Source organism: Conger conger, chromosome 3 (assembly GCF_963514075.1).
Source record: "Conger conger chromosome 3, fConCon1.1, whole genome shotgun sequence".
Lineage (NCBI taxonomy): Eukaryota > Metazoa > Chordata > Actinopteri > Anguilliformes > Congridae > Conger > Conger conger.
The window spans coordinates 68986098-69005522 of record NC_083762.1 but is presented as its reverse complement, the minus strand read 5'-3'; the positions used below and the strand labels follow the sequence as shown (position 1 = coordinate 69005522).

Below are 19425 nucleotides of genomic sequence, written 5' to 3'. Positions count from 1 at the left end.
TTACCGGTCGAGGAGAACTGGACATGAAATTACAAGAGCAAGCCAGCTGTAGTTTTCACCACTTTTATTATTTTTTTTTGTAAGTCAGATTTTACATTTCCACAATGTTAAATTCCACTGCAACATGCTGTAAGGAAATGACTCTTCTTTTTCTCCAGAAGGCGGAATCATCTGGAACCTACATAGCAAGCAAACGCGAGCCAGAGATTGAAAACAGGCCCACAATTATGCTAAATAGTTAAATGTTAGGTCACAGAAGGTGAATATTTGCATCAATAAAACCACAGCCCTTGTGCTTACTGTTTCTATTTTATCTTTAAAATACCCCCATTAAGGCACATATCGGGATTAGTCCCCAAGTAAGGCCAAAAGGAATTTAACTCTTATGCTAAGCTCTCAAAAGCTGTGTACTGAATGTTGCATGCCCACAAAGCAAATGGTAAATAGTCTATTAAAGTAGGCTGAAGTTTATTCAAAGGTTAATGACTGCGTCTGCACGGAAAGAGCCAGCCAAACAGCTGTGTGTGTGTGTGTGTGTGTGTGTGACTCTCTTACCAAACCCCTATGTTCTGACCCGCCTCTCAGCTGCTGCTCTGAAGCAGGCGGCTCGCGCTAGCGGCTTGGTTAGCGTGTTAGCGCGGCGCTCACAGCTTCTTGGCGCAGTCGGCGCAGTAGATGTCTTCGCCGTTGAGCACGAAGCGCTTGTGGGCCAGGGACAGGGAGCACTTCTTGCAGTTGAAGCAGTACTCGTGCCAGGAGTTCCCCTCGTAGTTCACCACGTTGGTCCCCCTGCCAAAACCTGTCGGGGCGGAAGAGGGGAATCCCCACGGTCAGAGCTCAGCTGACCGCCAGCCCGGCTCAGCACTGGGTCAACAACGCACCCAAAAGTGCTTTAACTCTTGATACTGGTGAAATTAAAAACGCCTGAGGACTGTCAAAAAAACATTAACCAAAAGCATATATCGTGAAATTACTGCTGCCTGAGAGTTCAAATGCTGAGTGAACTATTTAGGGCGTCACATTTGATATTGACAAATTTGCCCAACCTATAAAATGGCTGGTCCCCGAAATTATAGGGAGCCATTCCGAACACCGCCAAGGCAAGTATCCCATCCCATAACCCAGTGATCACCAACCCTGATCCTGGAGGTCTACTGTCCTGTTGGTTTTCTACTCCAACCTCAGCAGAGCACATCTCAAGCGACCGCTAAAGATCCTGTTGAGCTGCTAATTATAAAACATACAGGGCGGTAGATCTCCAGGAGCAGGGTTGGTGAGAACTGCCATAACCTGTGTGTACCGAAGACATCTTAAGTGATCTCCGACTGCAACGGTGTGCTCTGAAGGTTGTGTGTGTTTACGTGTGTTTGTGTGCGAGTGTGTGTGTGTGTGTGTGTGTGTGTGTGCGCGTGTGTGGTCGGTGCCTCTGACCTGTGATGGGGTTCTGGCAGCCGCAGCACTTCTTGGCCACGGAGGTCTTGAAGCAGTCCACGCAGTACACCTTGTCCTCCTGGGAGGTGAAGCGGGTTCCGGCCAGGGGCTTGCGGCAGGTGTCGCACACAAAGCACTCGGAGTGCCAGGGCTTATCCTGGTAGGTTATCCCCCCGGAGGTGATGGCCTGGAAGGGGAGGGAGCACTCATACACTCAGTACCTCCAGCACAAGGTCGCCAGTGTTCATTACCCTGAAGAGCTGAAGGAACTGGCGATGGTGTTGGAAGTGTCTGGCAACCCCAGAAGCAAGGTTGCTCACCCCTGATCTAAGCCATGCAATTCTGATTACCTGTGTCCATGCTGGAGAGGTTGTGTGTGTGTGTGTGTGTGTGTGTGTGTGTGTACATGTGTGTACATGTGTGTGTGTGAACATGGGCATGTGTGTGTGTGTAAGTGCACGTGCGTGTGTGTACGTGTGCATACGTGTTCCCCTGCGCCTTTACCTCCTTGCAGCAGGCGCAGTGCTTGGAGAACTTCTTCTCATGGCAGGGGACGCAGTAGATGTCCTCTCCCTTGGTCAGGAAGCTCTGGGAGCGGATTGGCTCCTTGCAGGTCAGGCAGGTGAAGCACTCCTCATGCCACACCTTGTGCTTGTACTCCACATTCTTGGTGCCTGCGAGAGACAGACTCAGGTCATCAGGGGCACCAAACATCACTACAGGGGCTGTGGATCCCCAGCTGGCTACTATGTGCTGTGTGTGTGTGTTTTCTTCTGCTGCAGTGTGTGTTCATCAGGGTCATCAAATGACTAAATGTCATCATAGGTCACAGCAGATTGTAATTTCACCTTAAAATGAGTCACCAATTCTCTCTTGCTCAAGACACTATTCACAGTGAGGTGATGTTAGTGGTGTCTTCAAGTAATCGATAAAATTGTGATTATCAGTGAAAACTTGCAGATCCATGGCCCTCCAGGCCCTGTTTAACAAAGTATGACTACTGAGTTAGCTGGATATCCAGAACCTGGGTTTTACTCAGGGCAAGTATCCAGCTAACTCTGCGATCCTGGGCTGGGGAACCCTGCCGTAAAGGCCCGGGAGACGCAGGCATACACACCCGGCATCACCACCTTGTAGCAGGCCTGGCAGCGGGTGCCATCCTGCCGGGCGCTGCACTTCTCACACATGACCTTGTTGTCCACGGCGGAGAAGGGCTCGCTGACCAGCGGCTTGTAGCACTTGGCACAGCGGAAGCAGCCCTCGTGCCAGTAGCGGTTCTTATGGTGCAGCTCCTGGGCAGGGAGAGGAGGGAGAGCGAGCGTGAGGAAGGCAGCATGGCTCCGACGCAATGTGGTACTGTAAAGAGGCCACGTTACGGATCTGACACAATGTGGTATGGTAAACAGGTCACGTTATGTATCTGATACAATGTGGTATGGTATACAGGTCACGTTATGGATCTGATACAATGTGATATTATATAGAGGCCATGTTACAGATCTCACACAATGTGGTACTGTAAACGGGTCACGTTACGGATCTGACACAATGTGATATATAGAGGCCATGTTACAGATCAGACACGATGTGGTATGGTAAAGAGGTCACGGATGTGTTACAGTAAGCAAGCAGTGCGACAGCGCTGCCCCCAGCAAACCACTCCTCAAAAAGAGTGTCAGCACTGTGGATTTATTTGTGCGGGAGCTCAACTAACAGAGAGAATCAGCTGTGGTAGAGAGAGAGAAGGGCGTGGCGGTGGGCGTGGCGGCCCACCTTGGCGTCGACGCCGATGGGGCGGCGGCACTCAGCGCAGGTGTTGGCGCACAGCTTGTCGAAGCAGCGCACGCAGACGTGCTTATCGTCCTTCATTATGTACTTCTTCCCGTGCAGGTTGTCACGGCAATAGAAGCAGTCGAAGCGGTCAGTCATGGTGGAGCTGAGGTAGCTCCTCGGCCCTGCCAAGACAGACAGACAGACAAGTAAGCAGGGAAATAACTCCAAATCATGTGATTAAAGACAGTAAGAATGGCCTATGTTGTGCTGAGAAGTTTATACGGTTTTCCTTCTGTCTGTGTACATTAACAATAATAATCAATAAAAACTGTTGATTAAACTCTGTTGATATGCATTTTAGATTCATGCTAGTATACTGTGTTGGCTTAATGTGTCGTATAAACTGTATAAAAATGGCACAACGCTACTTAAAATGATTTTGTATGAGAAAATCCATGATTGTTGCACCCCCTTGTAACTGGCTTCCCAATGCCTACAAAGAACTGACATAAGCGTATGCTTAAGATATGCAGTGGTCGTATGTCACCACAGGGTGGCAGTATGGGTCATATTTGGATTTACCGAACAAAAACTGTTCTGCAAATCCAATCTCTGAAATCAGGTTTGGTGATGTCATCCAGTAACCTCCTGTCTTGAGATTCATAAATACATTTCAGGCTGCCCTCTGTCTAGATCAGTAACCCTATACTAAAACTGCCACTCCCACCAACATACCCCGCCTGACGTCCAGCGGCTACAGTAACAATGCAGTAGCCCTCCGTTAACCCACACTACAATCCTCAATAAACCTTTCATTGTGATTGCCAGATATGAGGCTTCCACAGGTAATGATTGCAAGCACACAGAAGGCCCACACTGTGTTCTTATGTAATAATATTGTTCCACACACAGTGAAAAATATTATTTTCTTGTTTCTTGTGGGACTTCACCGGGTTAAAATAGTTGATATAATGAATTCACCCAGGTCTGCTGCTGACCATCTGCAAGGTTGCACTCGAGTTCGGGCCACCCGTGCTGCAACACAAACATTATCTCCATCCAAACAGACACTCGCTTCCTCAGCAGAGAGTACTGGGAGTTTTTCACCTTTGACCTCTGTCACTTACTCCCACAGATAAGTGGCATCATTGTGTTCCGGCGGGGAAGATTAGGGGTTTGTAATTGCTACTCCGGAATGACAAACGCTTCACTGTCACTATGGAAACACTGGAAATATAAACACCGCTGCTTGGCATCGCGAAAGTCTTTTTCGAGGGGCTCTTTACTCCGTTTTCCCCCCACTCTAATCTGCCCCTGGCCTGCCGCTGACAGAGTTCTGGCCACAGCTGTGACCGAGCGCCTGGTATTAGCCTGGAGGATCACACCCCTCCCCATCCCCATCCCAGTCTCCCCGCATCCCCCTGACCGCACATTCCCAAATCCATCCAAGTCCGGGAGAAACTGGATCCTGGAGGGAGCAGCATTGGAGACTGACTCACTGCCTCCACTGGGGGTCCAGGTATTGCTCTTTAAAAAGTGTATTTGTTGGACCAAACGGGAGCATATGTCCCTCTGGATCGAAATACAAACCAGTGGGGAGATGGGTGCGAAACTTCAACCCTGCTGTTGGAATTCATTGGAGTCATTGGACATCTGGCCAACAAAAAGGTCCAAGCAACATGGGGTGGTGGGGGTCGGGTAGGGGAGGTTAGGGGTGTTAGCGGGCTTAGGATGGGCAGAGCATGCTACTTCTAGTGGATGGATAATGACCCTGGATGTGGAAAGGTCATGGTGAGAATAAGTCAATGAGTCATGAAAATGTCAGTACAGAGTGTGGAACACCACTGTCCAGGTCAACCCCAGGTGTCCAATCAGGGTTTAACCACACCAGAAAAAAACAGGATCTCTTTCAACCAAAAGCCTGCCACAGCATAGGCATTTGACCTAACAGATTTTAATGGTTATGAACTGAAAATTCAAATTGGTTAACTTTCACTCACCTTATTATTTCCCAGGTATTACAAATGTGTGAGGTGAAACATTTCAATTAAATACAGGCATCAAACAGAAGCACATTATTATGTATAGTATTCAATCAGAATTGTGATTACATATTTTAATAAGACCTACTTCTTATTCATGTCAAGAGAGGCAGGCTAGCAGGCAGCTAATGTATACATCTCCATATCTTTTTCTGTCATTATACTGAATATGACAGAAATGGGGGAAAATATTTTTTTTATTCAACCTGAACCTGAAGTATACATGTATGATTATCACCTATCAGAAATCACAATCGTAACACTCTAATAAGATGTATCTATTTGAGATGTAGCACCTATTAGCCTGGAGGATCACACCCCTCCCCATCCCCATCCCAGTCTCCCCGCATCCCCCCGACCGCACATTCCCAAATCCATCCAAGTCCGGGAGAAACTGGATCCTGGAGGGAGCAGCCCTGGAGCCTGACTGACTGCCTCCACTGGGGGTCCAGGTATTGCTCTTTAAAAAGTGTATTTGTTGGACCAAACGGGAGCATATGTCCCTCTGGATCGAAATACAAACCAGTGGGGAGATGGGTGCGAAACTTCAACCCTGCTGTTGGAATTCATTGGAGTCATTGGACATCTGGCCAACAAAAAGGTCCAAGCAACATGGGGTGGTGGGGGTCGGGTAGGGGAGGTTAGGGGTGTTAGCGGGCTTAGGATGGGCAGAGTATGCTACTTCTAGTGGATGGATAATGACCCTGGATGTGGAAAGGTCATGGTGAGAATAAGTCAATGAGTCATGAAAATGTCAGTACAGAGTGTGGAACACCACTGTCCAGGTCAACCCCAGGTGTCCAATCAGGGTTTAACCACACCAGAAAAAAACAGGATCTCTTTCAACCAAAAGCCTGCCACAGCATAGGCATATGACCTAACAGATTTTAATGGTTATGAACTGAAAATTCAAATTGGTTAACTTTCACTCACCTTATTATTTCCCAGGTATTACAAATGTGTGAGGTGAAACATTTCAATTAAATACAGGCATCAAGCAGAAGCACATTATTATGTATAGTATTCAATCAGAATTGTGATTACATATTTTAATAAGACCTACTTCTTATTCATTTCAAGAGAGGCAGGCTAGCAGGCAGATAATGTATACATCTCCATATCTTTTTCTGTCATTATACTGAATATGACAGAAATGGGGGAAAATATTTTTTTTTATTCAACCTGAACCTGAAGTATACATGTATGATTATCACCTATCAGAAATCACAATCGTAACACTCTAATAAGATGTATCTATTTGAGATGTAGCACCTATTAGCCTGGAGGATCACACCCCTCCCCATCCCCATCCCAGTCTCCCCGCATCCCCCCGACCGCACATTCCCAAATCCATCCAAGTCCGGGAGAAACTGGATCCTGGAGGGAGCAGCCCTGGAGCCTGACTGACTGCCTCCACTGGGGGTCCAGGTATTGCTCTTTAAAAAGTGTATTTGTTGGACCAAACGGGAGCATATGTCCCTCTGGATCGAAATACAAACCAGTGGGGAGATGGGTGCGAAACTTCAACCCTGCTGTTGGAATTCATTGGAGTCATTGGACATCTGGCCAACAAAAAGGTCCAAGCAACATGGGGTGGTGGGGGTCGGGTAGGGGAGGTTAGGGGTGTTAGCGGGCTTAGGATGGGCAGAGTATGCTACTTCTAGTGGATGGATAATGACCCTGGATGGGCAAAGGTCATGGTGAGAATAAGTCAATGAGTCATGAAAATGTCAGTACAGAGTGTGGAACACCACTTTCCAGGTCAACCCCAGGTGTCCAATCAGGGTTTAACCACACCAGAAAAAAACAGGATCTCTTTCAACCAAAAGCCTGCCACAGCATAGGCATATGACCTAACAGATTTTAATGGTTATGAACTGAAAATTCAAATTGGTTAACTTTCACTCACCTTATTATTTCCCAGGTATTACAAATGTGTGAGGTGAAACATTTCAATTAAATACAGGCATCAAGCAGAAGCACATTATTATGTATAGTATTCAATCAGAATTGTGATTACATATTTTAATAAGACCTACTTCTTATTCATTTCAAGAGAGGCAGGCTAGCAGGCAGCTAATGTATACATCTCCATATCTTTTTCTGTCATTATACTGAATATGACAGAAATGGGGGAAAATATTTTTTTTATTCAACCTGAACCTGAAGTATACATGTATGATTATCACCTATCAGAAATCACAATCGATAATAAGATGTATCTATTTGAGATGTAGCACCTAGCACAAAGCTATACAACTGAATTGTCTACAATAAAATGCCAGAGAGCCACAATTGTACCATGTCATCCTCCACAACCTGTTATCCGATTCCTCTACTTTGCTACTGCTTTAGTATCACACACAAGCCCTGGACCTGCTTGTCCGTTTGTCCCAGACAGACCCAGAGACAATATTCCCAATCCTCAGCAAACAGAATCATCTCTACTTCAAAGAACACCATTGAATTCGAGTTACAATACCAAGACCTGACCACCGTCTCAAATTGAGATATTTAACACAGGAGGCACAAGCCAAGTGGCGGCAGTCAGGAACATGAGCTCTGAGCAAGGAGCAAACAGTGGAAGATGGGTTCCTCAGCCCAATATTGAGAGTAGCACACCCCAGCAGTGCCAGCTATACCTGAATGCCGGTAGAGGGACATGTCTGGATCCAGGCGAGAGAGCAAGGGAAAGAGCGAGAGAGACAAGCGAGCAGAGCTGAATAGATGTAATATCCACAGAGGTGCAGGGGTACAAGCTCCACACCCTCCTGTCTGGGGTAGGGGATATATATACCCCTCATTTCCCCCACGCCCAATCCCCATAACCCCATTATCCTGTCCTCACATTCAAATCCCCCCACTAAATTATCCTCCCCTTTTTTGGATATGTGGCCAAAGAATAAGTGGGAGAAGGGCAGATAGACAGCAGGAGAGAGAGAGAGAGAGAGAGAGAGAGAGAGAGAGAGAGAGAGAGAGAGTGAGATTGAGAGTGAGAGTGAGAGTGAGAGTGAACAAATTCCAATGGCATGACTACAGAGGAGCAAGAGGAGTTTGGGAGTTTGGTATGAGGGACCAGGAACAAGAGAAGTCCCATTTAGACTGACATTTTGGAGTGGGAGTAAACCAGAGTGCATAGATAAGCCGTCTGCAGTGTTACACTACTGTACGTGAGCAGGGCGTGACACTTCGGAGAATACATATGAGATATTTCAACAGTGTTAAAACTGGGTTTACTAATTTGAAGGCAACGTGATGTCAGTTTGTTTAACGTGTATTTTGAAGCTGAAGGATTACTGCAGGGATATTTGCTGTTCTGTGTATACATTTTGATCCAGTTCTATAAATACTCCACTAAAGTAGCTGTTAAAGTGGCTATTACCTCATTTTGTTCTTTTTTTCCCGTCAGGTCTGTTTACATGTATTTACATAAGTCAGTGACGTGTCCAGAAAGCTACGCATTTCACTAATCCAGCCAAAGGTCTTGCGCAACATTTCAAACATTGAAGTTTGAAATTCGATGGAAATGAGGAACTTTTCCAAGCACTTCATTTTTGCATTACCACCCCCCCGCCGCCCCCCCCCCCCCCCCACGGTCCTCTGTGAAAATATTCCCTTGAAAGGAGTGAGAGTTGGTGTCACAGACAGTGTTGGGGGGTAAGGACAGTGAGCAGTTCCATCCGCTGAGAATTGCGAGAGTTTGCGGTTTCCGCTCTTCCCAGATGCTACGCCGTTTGTTTGTTGTTCTTTTTCCCTGTTGGCAGGAGTACTCGGACGGGTTATAATTCCAGGCTGGAGGAGAAAGGCATTCCGCTTTTTCCTGATTATCTCCCTCTCATGGAGAAGGCGGTCAAACACGAGCCTGGTCTACAATGGAAAAAGCTAGCGACCCAGCTAGGGGAAGTTAGCAACTTAATTAAAGGAGGCAATAAAGTTTCTGAGTAAAATAAACAGTCATATCTTTGGACTAAATGAAACTTTTGTACCAAGGCACAGCTCACATTTATTAAAACTTCACAGTTATGGCCTTAAGCCAAAATCTTTATGAAAAACTGAATTAAATATAAGCAATAACAGAAAGCCAATTCTTTCAACCATTGCATTAGGTTTTATTTGATTTTATCTGGTACATTATTAATGACTGCACTGTTCCTGATTTTAGGATACTGCCTGTTAAATTTACAATTTGTGGTACAATTAAGTCAATCCTCACAGAAATATTAACGATGTAGGAGGCGCCATAGTTTTTGAATGCCTTAATCCCTCTGAGCCACAGTCATTTCTTCCACCCTATTATCTATCCTACTCTCTCTCTCTCTCTCTCTCTCTGTCTCAATCTCTCTATCCTCCCTCTGACAACTGTGATGTTGTCTGAATGTGTTTGTGGTTTCTGTCCATCAGCAGTCATAAAGATCAGTCCAGTGCTACCCAGGAGCCAAGTTAAGAGCTGTTTCTACAGTTACTGCTACTAATACTACACATGCTGTTGCTGCTACTAATGTTACTACTGCTACTACTACTGTTACTACTGCTGCTGCTGCTGCTACTAATGTTACTACTGCTACTACAACTGTTACTACTACTGCTGCTGCTGCTACTATTACTGTTACTACTGCTGCTGCTACTACTGTTACTACTGCTGCTGCTGCTGCTGCTTCTAATGTTACTACTGCTACTGCTACTACTACTGTTACTACTGCTGCTGCTGCTACTAATGTTACTACTGCTACTGCTACTACTGCTGCTGCTACTAATGTTACTACTGCTACTGCTACTACTACTGTTACTGCTGCTGCTGCTACTGCTACTACTACTGTTACTACTGCTGCTGCTGCTACTAATGTTACTACTGCTGCTGCTACTACTAATGTTACTATTGCTGCTGCTACTGCTGTTGCTGCTACTACTGTTACTGTTACTGTTGGGGGCGGCCTGTAGCGTAGTGGTTAAGGTACATGACTGGGAGCCGCAACGTCGGTGGTTCGAATCCCAGTCTAGCCACAATAAAAAAAATGATCCACACAGCCGTTGGGCCCTTGAGCAAGGCCCTTTACCCTACATTGCTCCCCGGGTGCTGCACTGTGGCTGCCCACTGCTCCCAATAACCAGGATGGGTCAAATGCAGAGGCCAAATTACCCCACAGGGTTCAATAAAAGGTATATTACTATTGCTACTACTGCTATTGCTGTTGTTGCTGCTACTGCTACTACTAGTGTTACTACTACTGCTGCTGCTGCTGCTACTAATGTTACTACTGCTACTGCTACTACTACCGTTACTGCTGCTGCTGCTGCTGCTGCTACTACTACTGTTACTACTGCTGCTGCTGCTAATGTTACTACTGCTGCTGCTACTACTAATGTTACTACTGCTGCTACTACTACTGTTACTGCTGCTACTGCTACTACTACTGTTACTGCTGCTGCTGCTACTGCTACGACTACTGTTACTACTGCTGCTGCTGCTACTAATGTTACTACTGCTGCTGCTACTACTAATGTTACTACTGCTGCTGCTACTACTGCTGGTACTGCTACTACTACTGTTACTGCTGCTCCTGGTACTGCTGCTGCTACTAATGTTACTACTGCTGCTCCTGTTACCACTGCTGCTGCCGCTGCTACTGCTACAGGTTCAGAAGAGATCCAGCTGTAAATCATATGATAGGGGGGAACAACTAGATAGTTTCCACTGTGCTGTGATCATCTCTATAACTGTCTGTGGCTGCTAATGATAGGTCTTCTACAAATCAGCATCACCTTTCCATATAGATGACATGAGGAGCGAAAACAAGCATCTGCCATTCCTGCAAATACATTTACACAGAAAATCAATGACTGGGAAATACATCTTTTCCTGGAGGAATGTGGGAACACTGTATGGATGTAAACAGTGTTTCCAGCTAGGGCATGTCTACATGCTTGCGTGTGTACATGTGTGAACTCTAGGCATATTTTGAGTGCTTATACAGTGTGTACACTCAATGTTTATGTCTGATGCATATGTGTGTATATATATACAGGAATGTTGCCAGCTGTCTGATAAGCTTAGATAAGATGTCTGTCTTTCCACCCCTGTCTGTCATTCGGCTAAACAATGGCACAGGAATGCACTGCCCCCAGCCCACCTGCCCTCCCCCCAGACTGGCCCTGGCCAAGGACAGAAATAGGCAGATAAAAACAGCTCCACACCAATATACTACCCCCTCAGTGTGACTGCCCATGTATGCAAATGGAAAGTAATCAGATGGCTTTGTCTCCATAAATTACTGCATTTATTTTTAAGTACACATATCTCTCTCAGCTTTCTCTGTCTCTTTCCCCCTTCCTCAGACAATTTGGAATTGGTATGCATGTGTGTATGTTTGTGTGTGACTTTACGTGTTTGAATGTGCGTGTGTGCCTGCATATGTATGTTTCTGTGTGTGTAAGTGCCATGGCTGTTATTTGTCTGACAGGCCAAATGCATACCTGTTCCCACCAGAACAGAAATAACTGGCCCTTCCAAACACCCTTCAGTAATTATCAGCAAAAGGGCTTGGTCCAGGTCACTGGGCCACACTACACTGAAGAAAACCTACTATGAAAACTACTCCACACTACAGTTATGAGTATTTTCCCTGGATATAACTTAGGGGATATGGCCTCATATATCCCCTAAGTAGACTGTGGAGCTCAGTGCTTAGTGTTCAGTTTGAGTAGTCTGCTCATCTTTGGAGGTCAGGGCTCAATTCTGCACACTCTCAGAGAGATTAAAGGCGCTCAATTACTGAGCAAGCTGACAGGTGATGATACCACATGGAACAGCACCAAATGCACACACACATACACACACAAAGAGATGGGAATAGAGCTTTGTGCCAAATCTCTACTCATGAATCATCAGTTGTTCTACTCAATTGGAGATCAGTGATCAGTGTCGCTGGAGGATTGGCTGGATAGGGAGTAGTTAGGTGTCTAGTTCACTGGAAGGGTCAGCTCCCCTTGACCGTGCCAAAGAAAGAAAGGCAATGCAGCGCCCCCTGGTGGCTGCTCACTGTCTGGGTTAAGACTGGTGTAAGCCACAAGACCCAGGAAACTGAAGCTTATCTAGAACCCTGTGATAAGGAGGACAGACATCCAAATCAATGCATACACTTACAGCTCACTATGAAAATATTTCTGAATATGCTGAAACTATTTAATTTACACATAACTTTATTACAGAATAATAAACTTCCAGTAAATTAAAAGACGGATAAATTCAGAGGTGGAAAGTCCAGCGGTCAGAAAGTAAAAGTCCTGCCATGTGTTTTTTTTTCCACCCTTGAACTCAGCTGATTTCAGTAATTAGTTCTACGGCCTAGTTGACAAATTGTGTTAATGAGCAAATCCAGTTGATGGGAACAAAATAGTGGGGAGGACTTCTATTTTGTGAACCTGGATTTTCCATGCCTGGTCAAATTTAACTTCCACTGACAGTGTTTTAGATACATTATAAGCAACACGTCTCGAGTTCAACTAATATTAAATAATGAGTTCCACTGAATTAATAATAATTTCTGGCAGTCAAATGGGCCTTGTGTTGAAGAGTGCTATAAACACAAGCCTGACTCATGGCCATGACAACATCTATAGACAACAGAACTCTGTCACCATGGCAGCCACTGCAATGGAGGGATGACTCAGGCAGGGGTCTTGAGGGGCGTCCTGTTACCTGCCTGCTAAGAAAGGCTAAGGTCACCTCCATTTTTAATCCTGTCCCATTTAAGCCCCCACAGCTGAGATTCCATGGTGTCTATGTGAGAGGACAAGCACACACCCCTCTGAGTCAGACTACAGTTTGATCCCCACAGAGACATCAACATGATCCAAATCCACCAACACAACCTCTCAAACACACACACGCACACACCCACACATCCTCTCACGCACACACGCACACAAGCACACACTCACACACCTTCTCAAACACTCGCACACATCCACACACCTTCTCAAAGACACACACTCACACACACATCATCTCACACGCACACACCCACACATCTGTCACCATTCATTTATTTGGATTTTCCACAAACACTCATCACCTTCTCAGCAGACATATCAAATTACAGCTAAATAGACTACTTAAGAACATGAGATAGAGCGAGAGGGAGATCGTGTGAGAGAGAAACACAGAGGACTGTGTGAAGTTGGTCTCTGGTGGGAGCGTCTTCAGGACCTGTCCCCTAACGTCTCTCAGTTTCACCATGTATACCCTGGTCACTGCACTGCTGAGCTCTGACACAGAGCTTGTGCCACTCGCACTGCCTGCTCTGGTCACCGGTGAGAGACTGGGAACTCTGCCCTCAGAGTGTCTATACTGAACTCTGCCCTCAGAGTGTCTGTATTGGGCATCACAGCAGCATCCTCTCCTTCTGCTCCCTGTCCTCACCAGTCCTGCACACAGCTGGAAACTGTGCTCCCTTTGTGTTCTGAAGTGGAAAAACAAACACACGCGTGTACACACACACATACACACACACACACACACACACTTTGTTTTCTGAAATGGAAAAACAAACATACACACCTGCACGCACACACACACACACACACACACACACACACATACATTTTGTTTTCTGAAGTGGAAAAACAAACACACACACACACACACACACACACACACACACTTTGTTTTCAGAAATGGAAAAACAAACACATGCACACACACACGCACGCACACACACTTTGTTTTCTGAAGTGGTTACGCGTCTGCTTCACTCAGGGACAGAAATGAGTCCAGCAGGGGGATTATCTGTACTTTTCCATTTTAATGCCATTCCTTGGATCACTGATAGCAGCGCTATGGTGAGCCAGCACTTCAGCCAACATCATTCCTGCATGACTCACTGTTCCAAACTCAGAGACATTAAAACAAGAGCCAAAAAGCCTTTTGTTTACCCTATACTTTTTATGAAAGCAAGCATTTACCCATTTTGAGTCAAGGAGCTCAGAGCCCAATTAAGGGCAGTCCCATACCTCCCATTCATTGCCCCAGATGAACAAAAAGGCCAGGCTTCAAAGTGTCACTGGATAGTTGTATCTGCTATGGAAGTTCCAAATGGCAGTTTTATCCACCAGCTGTTGGATAGGCTAGTCCAATATGTCAAGTAAAGAATTTGGCTAGGTCAGGTGTCATCAAGTCCATGTGTTGAGGAGATTCATGTGGAATGTTTGACTTGGACAAGAAGGCAACAGGCAAGGAGGGTTCACTGAGGCCTGCCCTCTTTCTGCGGGAGGGAGGGACACTATACCCCCGGAAACTGCCCACTGCCTAATCAGGGCAACACTAAAGGGCTCTATCCTAGCAATGCTGCCAATGCTAACCGTTGACATTCATGAGCATCTCCAGTTGCAGGCCCTCTGCACAGGCTGTGTCCTGGGCTGGCCCCACTATGGAGCCCCGCTCCTGGGGAGACCTCCAGAATCTGGAACATCCTTCAGAAATACCCATCCTATGCACAATGCCAATGTACCCCTCCATCGCAATGCCAAGGTGGACTCAGAGGTGCGTAGGCCAAACCATGAACATTTAAACCAACTAATTTGATTAATGCAGTTTAAACTTAATTTATAATTATCCAGCCGTATATGGCAATAAGGCTAGTGCAGTCATGGGTGTGTCATCGATATAATTGTTTTCTTATTTTTCATGAATACCTTCACTTACCCAGCTCTATGATTTGGGCATTTTGGGTGTTTGGTGTGCGCTCAAATCCAAGTTTTGTAAAAACAAGAAAAAGAAGTGGGTGGGGGGGCAATGTTTTGGCCCGCTGCCCCAAAGACAGGTTTTCTCTTTTGGGAGAGGGTGCCCCCAGGGCATCCCCTGCTCGTGCGGAGCTGGACTGGGCTGTATGACAACAAGCTCACGCATCCGGCCTGCCCACATAGTAAAATATGAAATGTAATAAAAAGTTATGTGAGTTTCCTAGGGTGGGGGTGGCCAGTTCAGGCCCTGGTATGGAGGCGTGTAAAAAAGCGCCATTCTCACCTGCACACACACTGCAACCTGGTCAGGTATTTAAAAACATTATAACTCCTTGAGACTCCTAACTCAAAATAATTTATATGATGCCCTGATGAAATGTACAAGGGGACATGTCCTTACTTCTCAATAAAACCTCAAAGACTTATTGGCAACACAGTTTTTTTATTGACAGGGAGCTTAAGCCTCTCCCGTAACCATGGGATCAACCAATATTTCAATCAATAAATCATTTAGATCTTAAATGATCTAAAATAATGGCTTACGGCGAAAGTCGTGACTCATAGTTATTTATAAAACCCCACTTGTCCCTGACGTGGATATGACCGTGTCTACGTAAAGTTCACTCTGTAGGTTAACTGCCTGCTGGTTATGTGTAGGTACAGCACGCCTGATGGCTGCGCGCAAGTTTAGGAAAAACAACTTTAGGCATGAATAATATTTAATTGCAACCTTATTTAGGGGAAAATGGCCATAACTGGCAGAATTCACAAGACGCGGTAAGTGTAAAGCACGTTCACGTGGGTTGAAATTGAAGGTAATTTAAGAGTTATACAGGTCCGTAAAACGAGATTCTACTTAAAACCAATGTAATCAACTTTGTTAGGTTTCATTTTTAACGTTTAAAAAAACTTTATTTTAATAAATGAATTAAAAGCAACTTTATCTTCGTTCATTTAACGTTACGTAATGTAATTACGTAATGTAACATTTTAATAAATGGGGCCCCAGCAGATAAACACAATAAATCTCAAAATGTCAAAATGACCAATTGTCTTCTAATAAAGCGGTAAACAATGTGCTCTAATGTGCTCTGGTAAGTCAAAACATCGCTATGGAGAAGCTTACTATAAAGTAAAGCAAGGAAAAATGTATTATCGAACAGACATTTAGTTTGCGTGTTTCCCCTGAAATTGCACTGAAGAACGAAATTTCGTTCAACCTTGAATTATTGAACGTTATAAATATATGTGGTTAGAATAAGTATATGTGTGTTATATTCATAAGTATTATGTTAGATACACTTTGTTATTAATTTCACAAAATGCAGTGGCTGTGAAATTTTCCAATGGTTCTTGTAAAAAACGAATGCCAAGTTTACAAGAACTATCCAGTGGTGAATGCCAAGTTCTAGGTCCGCATTACTTTTCCTCGTTTAATTCTTTAAGTGACTTGTCATCGTTTTTCTTTCCCAAATGTCAAGAAGATGCTGAGCTCAATCATTTAATTGTGACGGTGCACACCACAGTCGTTTGCGCGCAGCTGACTGAGCACTGATTAGAATCGTTCCACACATCAGAGCAAAATACAAATGTAACAAATTGATTAGAGACATTTTACTTTTCAATGACGATGCATAAAGGACCCCCTCCTCATAATACTATAACGGTGCAGTGATGAAACAGTAAGAAAGACACAGGTACCGAAGAGTAGCCTACCTCCATCCATATAGTTGCTTAAGTTATATAGCTAGTTTATGTATATATCCTAGTAGTCACAGTATATTCTTTCGTGCTATTTAATAAGAAAATTGTAACAGGTTAACTCACCGATTTTTTTCGTTGAAAATAGTGCGTCTTCCTCCTCAATCGCGTGTAGTTTCTTCTTGGCTTCTGAACTTCTTAAGTAACGCATTTAAGGATGAAAGGGGGGGGGGGGGGGCAGGATGTGATCCAAACCTGACTTCATTCACATCAACAATGACTCCAGCAAGGAATGTGTAAAGTATAGCCATAAAAAATAGAAAATAATAGACACATCTGGCTGTGCGTTTTAAGATATTAAAGATATTTTCTTGATACAGAAATTGCGCATTTGGGTGATGGTAGTAACAGTGATGAATGTAGACATAATGATTTAGCTAGGCAAGATCTTACCTACCCCACTTACACAGGCTAAATAATTTTCCTCAAGCATTTGGAAAACTGTATCCAGAAACATAGACATAGCACACGACCAGGCCTGTGAACTGGTTCAAATGATTACAGACGAAATTTGGGAATTCATTCCTTAACAGCATCTGTCTGCATTCCGGAGGGTCATGAAAAGCTGACATCTAGTGCCACGGTGACCCGAGAAAGAGGGACGGCTTCCGTGGTGAGAACAAGACCCCGATAAAACTTTGGCCACTGATCAGATTAGAAAAGTAGTACCTACTCTGCAGGAACCCATCACTTACACATACTACCATTGCCTACTTGACTACAGACTCATTTTGGGACTCACCTCATACATCACAATCAAGAGCTGTTTCTCTTGGGCAGGTAGAGACAGACAGCGAGAAATAAGAACCCAAGTTTATCTTTATGAGGATAGATGAAACATAGACTTACAGATGGACCTGTAAGCTCAACAGAAGTGTACTGAACAGATGCTCTACATCTGGAAAATGCTGCAATAACAAACTTCAAAGTCTTGACATTAAGTCACACACCTACAATGATTTCTGAAGTGTTATTTGGTGCCATGAAAAGTGTTTGTTTAACCATATAAATAAAATACCAGAAGATCCTTTTTTATTTGCAAGGCCTGGCCTTTTGTTAGGGGTCCTGTTATGAAGACTAGCAACCTGGTGGGCCCATCGCAATCAATAACCTTTTTTGGTAATTCCTTTACCTGAAACCTCATGGATGAAATCCCGTTGTGTCCACAAAATCAAGGAAGCACTCAAACACTTCACATCAAAAGTGAAAGTCATTTATTAGGAACTAGGAGTGGGAAATATTGTTAGTTTGTGCAAGCCTTTACTTTCAGATGTCTGGTTCATCCAAAAAGACATTCCTTGTGTCACACAAATTACTACTACCCTCTGTTTGTTGAAAATTCTAAAACAAACCACCTCTTTAAAGCCATAAATTAGTAAATGGACCCTTTTCCACATTACATTATTGTTAGCAGCCAATCCTGTCAGAATGGATTGCTGATATCAGACGTTTGTGAGAGCTATAGGATAGGAAGCATTAGGACAGCCGGCGACATTCCCTGCATAACACAAAGTTCTCAGTGATTAAAAAACTATTCCTCCCTCTCATGTATGTTTATTCACGTGTCTTGTGGGAAGAACAAGCACGTTTCTCCATTTTTCCCCCAGTTCCTCCCACAGGACCCATGAATAAACATACACCAGAGAGAGGAATGATCTTTTCCTGTGTTAAGGGTGTCCTAGTGGAGTAAGAAAATGTTCTTATCGCATAATGTACACATAATCACCAGATGGCCAGCACCATCATCCCTTCTGGTTGGCAACAAGCACATAACGTACACTTTCATTTAAGCCAGCCCTCCATCAACTATATTTCCATACATTTTTCAGGAACACCAGGGGCTTGTATCACAAAGCGGGATTACCAAGTTAGCTGGATAACTGCTCTGAGAAAAGCCTGGAACAGCCCTATCAGACATCTTTCTTGGTGATACAGGTCCCAGTTGTTAAAATGTGCCGTCAGCAGGCTCCTAGGTGGCTCAGTCAGTAAGGCCTTGCTGAGAACTACCACAGTACCAGAACCCTTCTTACCCTGCCTCTTGCCATATGAAATGGGAATAAAGGACTGAGATCACCACATCCCAAACCAGAACTCAGCCCAGTAACCACACACTACAAGCTGACTGATCCTAGGTCAGTGCATAGAGGTAGAGCATTCATCTTCATTTGAGTTTTTCAGCCATCCATAGACCTGCCATAATGGGGAGATTGTTATTTTCAGATGGGAAGTTCTAGCATCAAACCCCAAACACAAGGAATATAACGCAAGACAAACAGGCACATTTGTAGAGAAATGAGTTTTAAAAAAAAGTTGTTTTTATTGACCAGTCAATGCACATGGACGTATGAAGATATTTACAGACAGTGGTGTTAATACAGTTGGTAAATGCAACATTAATATAAAAGAAAGTTCATCACATAGCCAAGTACCGATAAAACATAAAATGTAAATCTTCTAACAGAGACCCCAAAGTCTTTCTCCGCTACTTTCAACAGATAGTATATTTAAATGTGCAAGCAATCACCAGTGACATTAACATGGAAAAACAAAGATCCTCACTTACACACTTATTCTTTAGCTGATCGTTTGCCATTGAAATGCACATCGATGCTACATGTACCAGAGAAGGAAGAGCTAACTGAGCTCTACTGTTGATTACGCATCACAGATCAGGTGGGGT

General features: G+C 44.5%; 1 protein-coding gene across 2 annotated transcripts; it reads right to left on the bottom strand.

The window, feature by feature from the left end:
• Window positions 1-49: 49 nt before the first annotated feature.
• Window positions 50-16923, bottom strand: fhl1a (four and a half LIM domains 1a). 2 transcript variants are annotated; one of them, XM_061235131.1, is made up of 6 exons: window positions 16812-16923; window positions 3205-3386; window positions 2549-2723; window positions 1936-2105; window positions 1432-1618; window positions 50-799 (listed from the first exon to the last, which is right to left on the bottom strand). In XM_061235131.1, the coding sequence occupies exons 1-6, from the start codon at window positions 16894-16896 to the stop codon at window positions 645-647; spliced, it is 954 nt and encodes a 317-aa protein (XP_061091115.1). In that variant the 5' UTR covers window positions 16897-16923; the 3' UTR covers window positions 50-644. The 2 variants fall into 2 exon arrangements, with proteins under 2 accessions (XP_061091115.1, XP_061091116.1); XM_061235132.1 differs by lacking the exon at window positions 16812-16923 and adding an exon at window positions 7889-8012.
• Between the last annotated feature and the right edge of the window lie 2502 nt (window positions 16924-19425).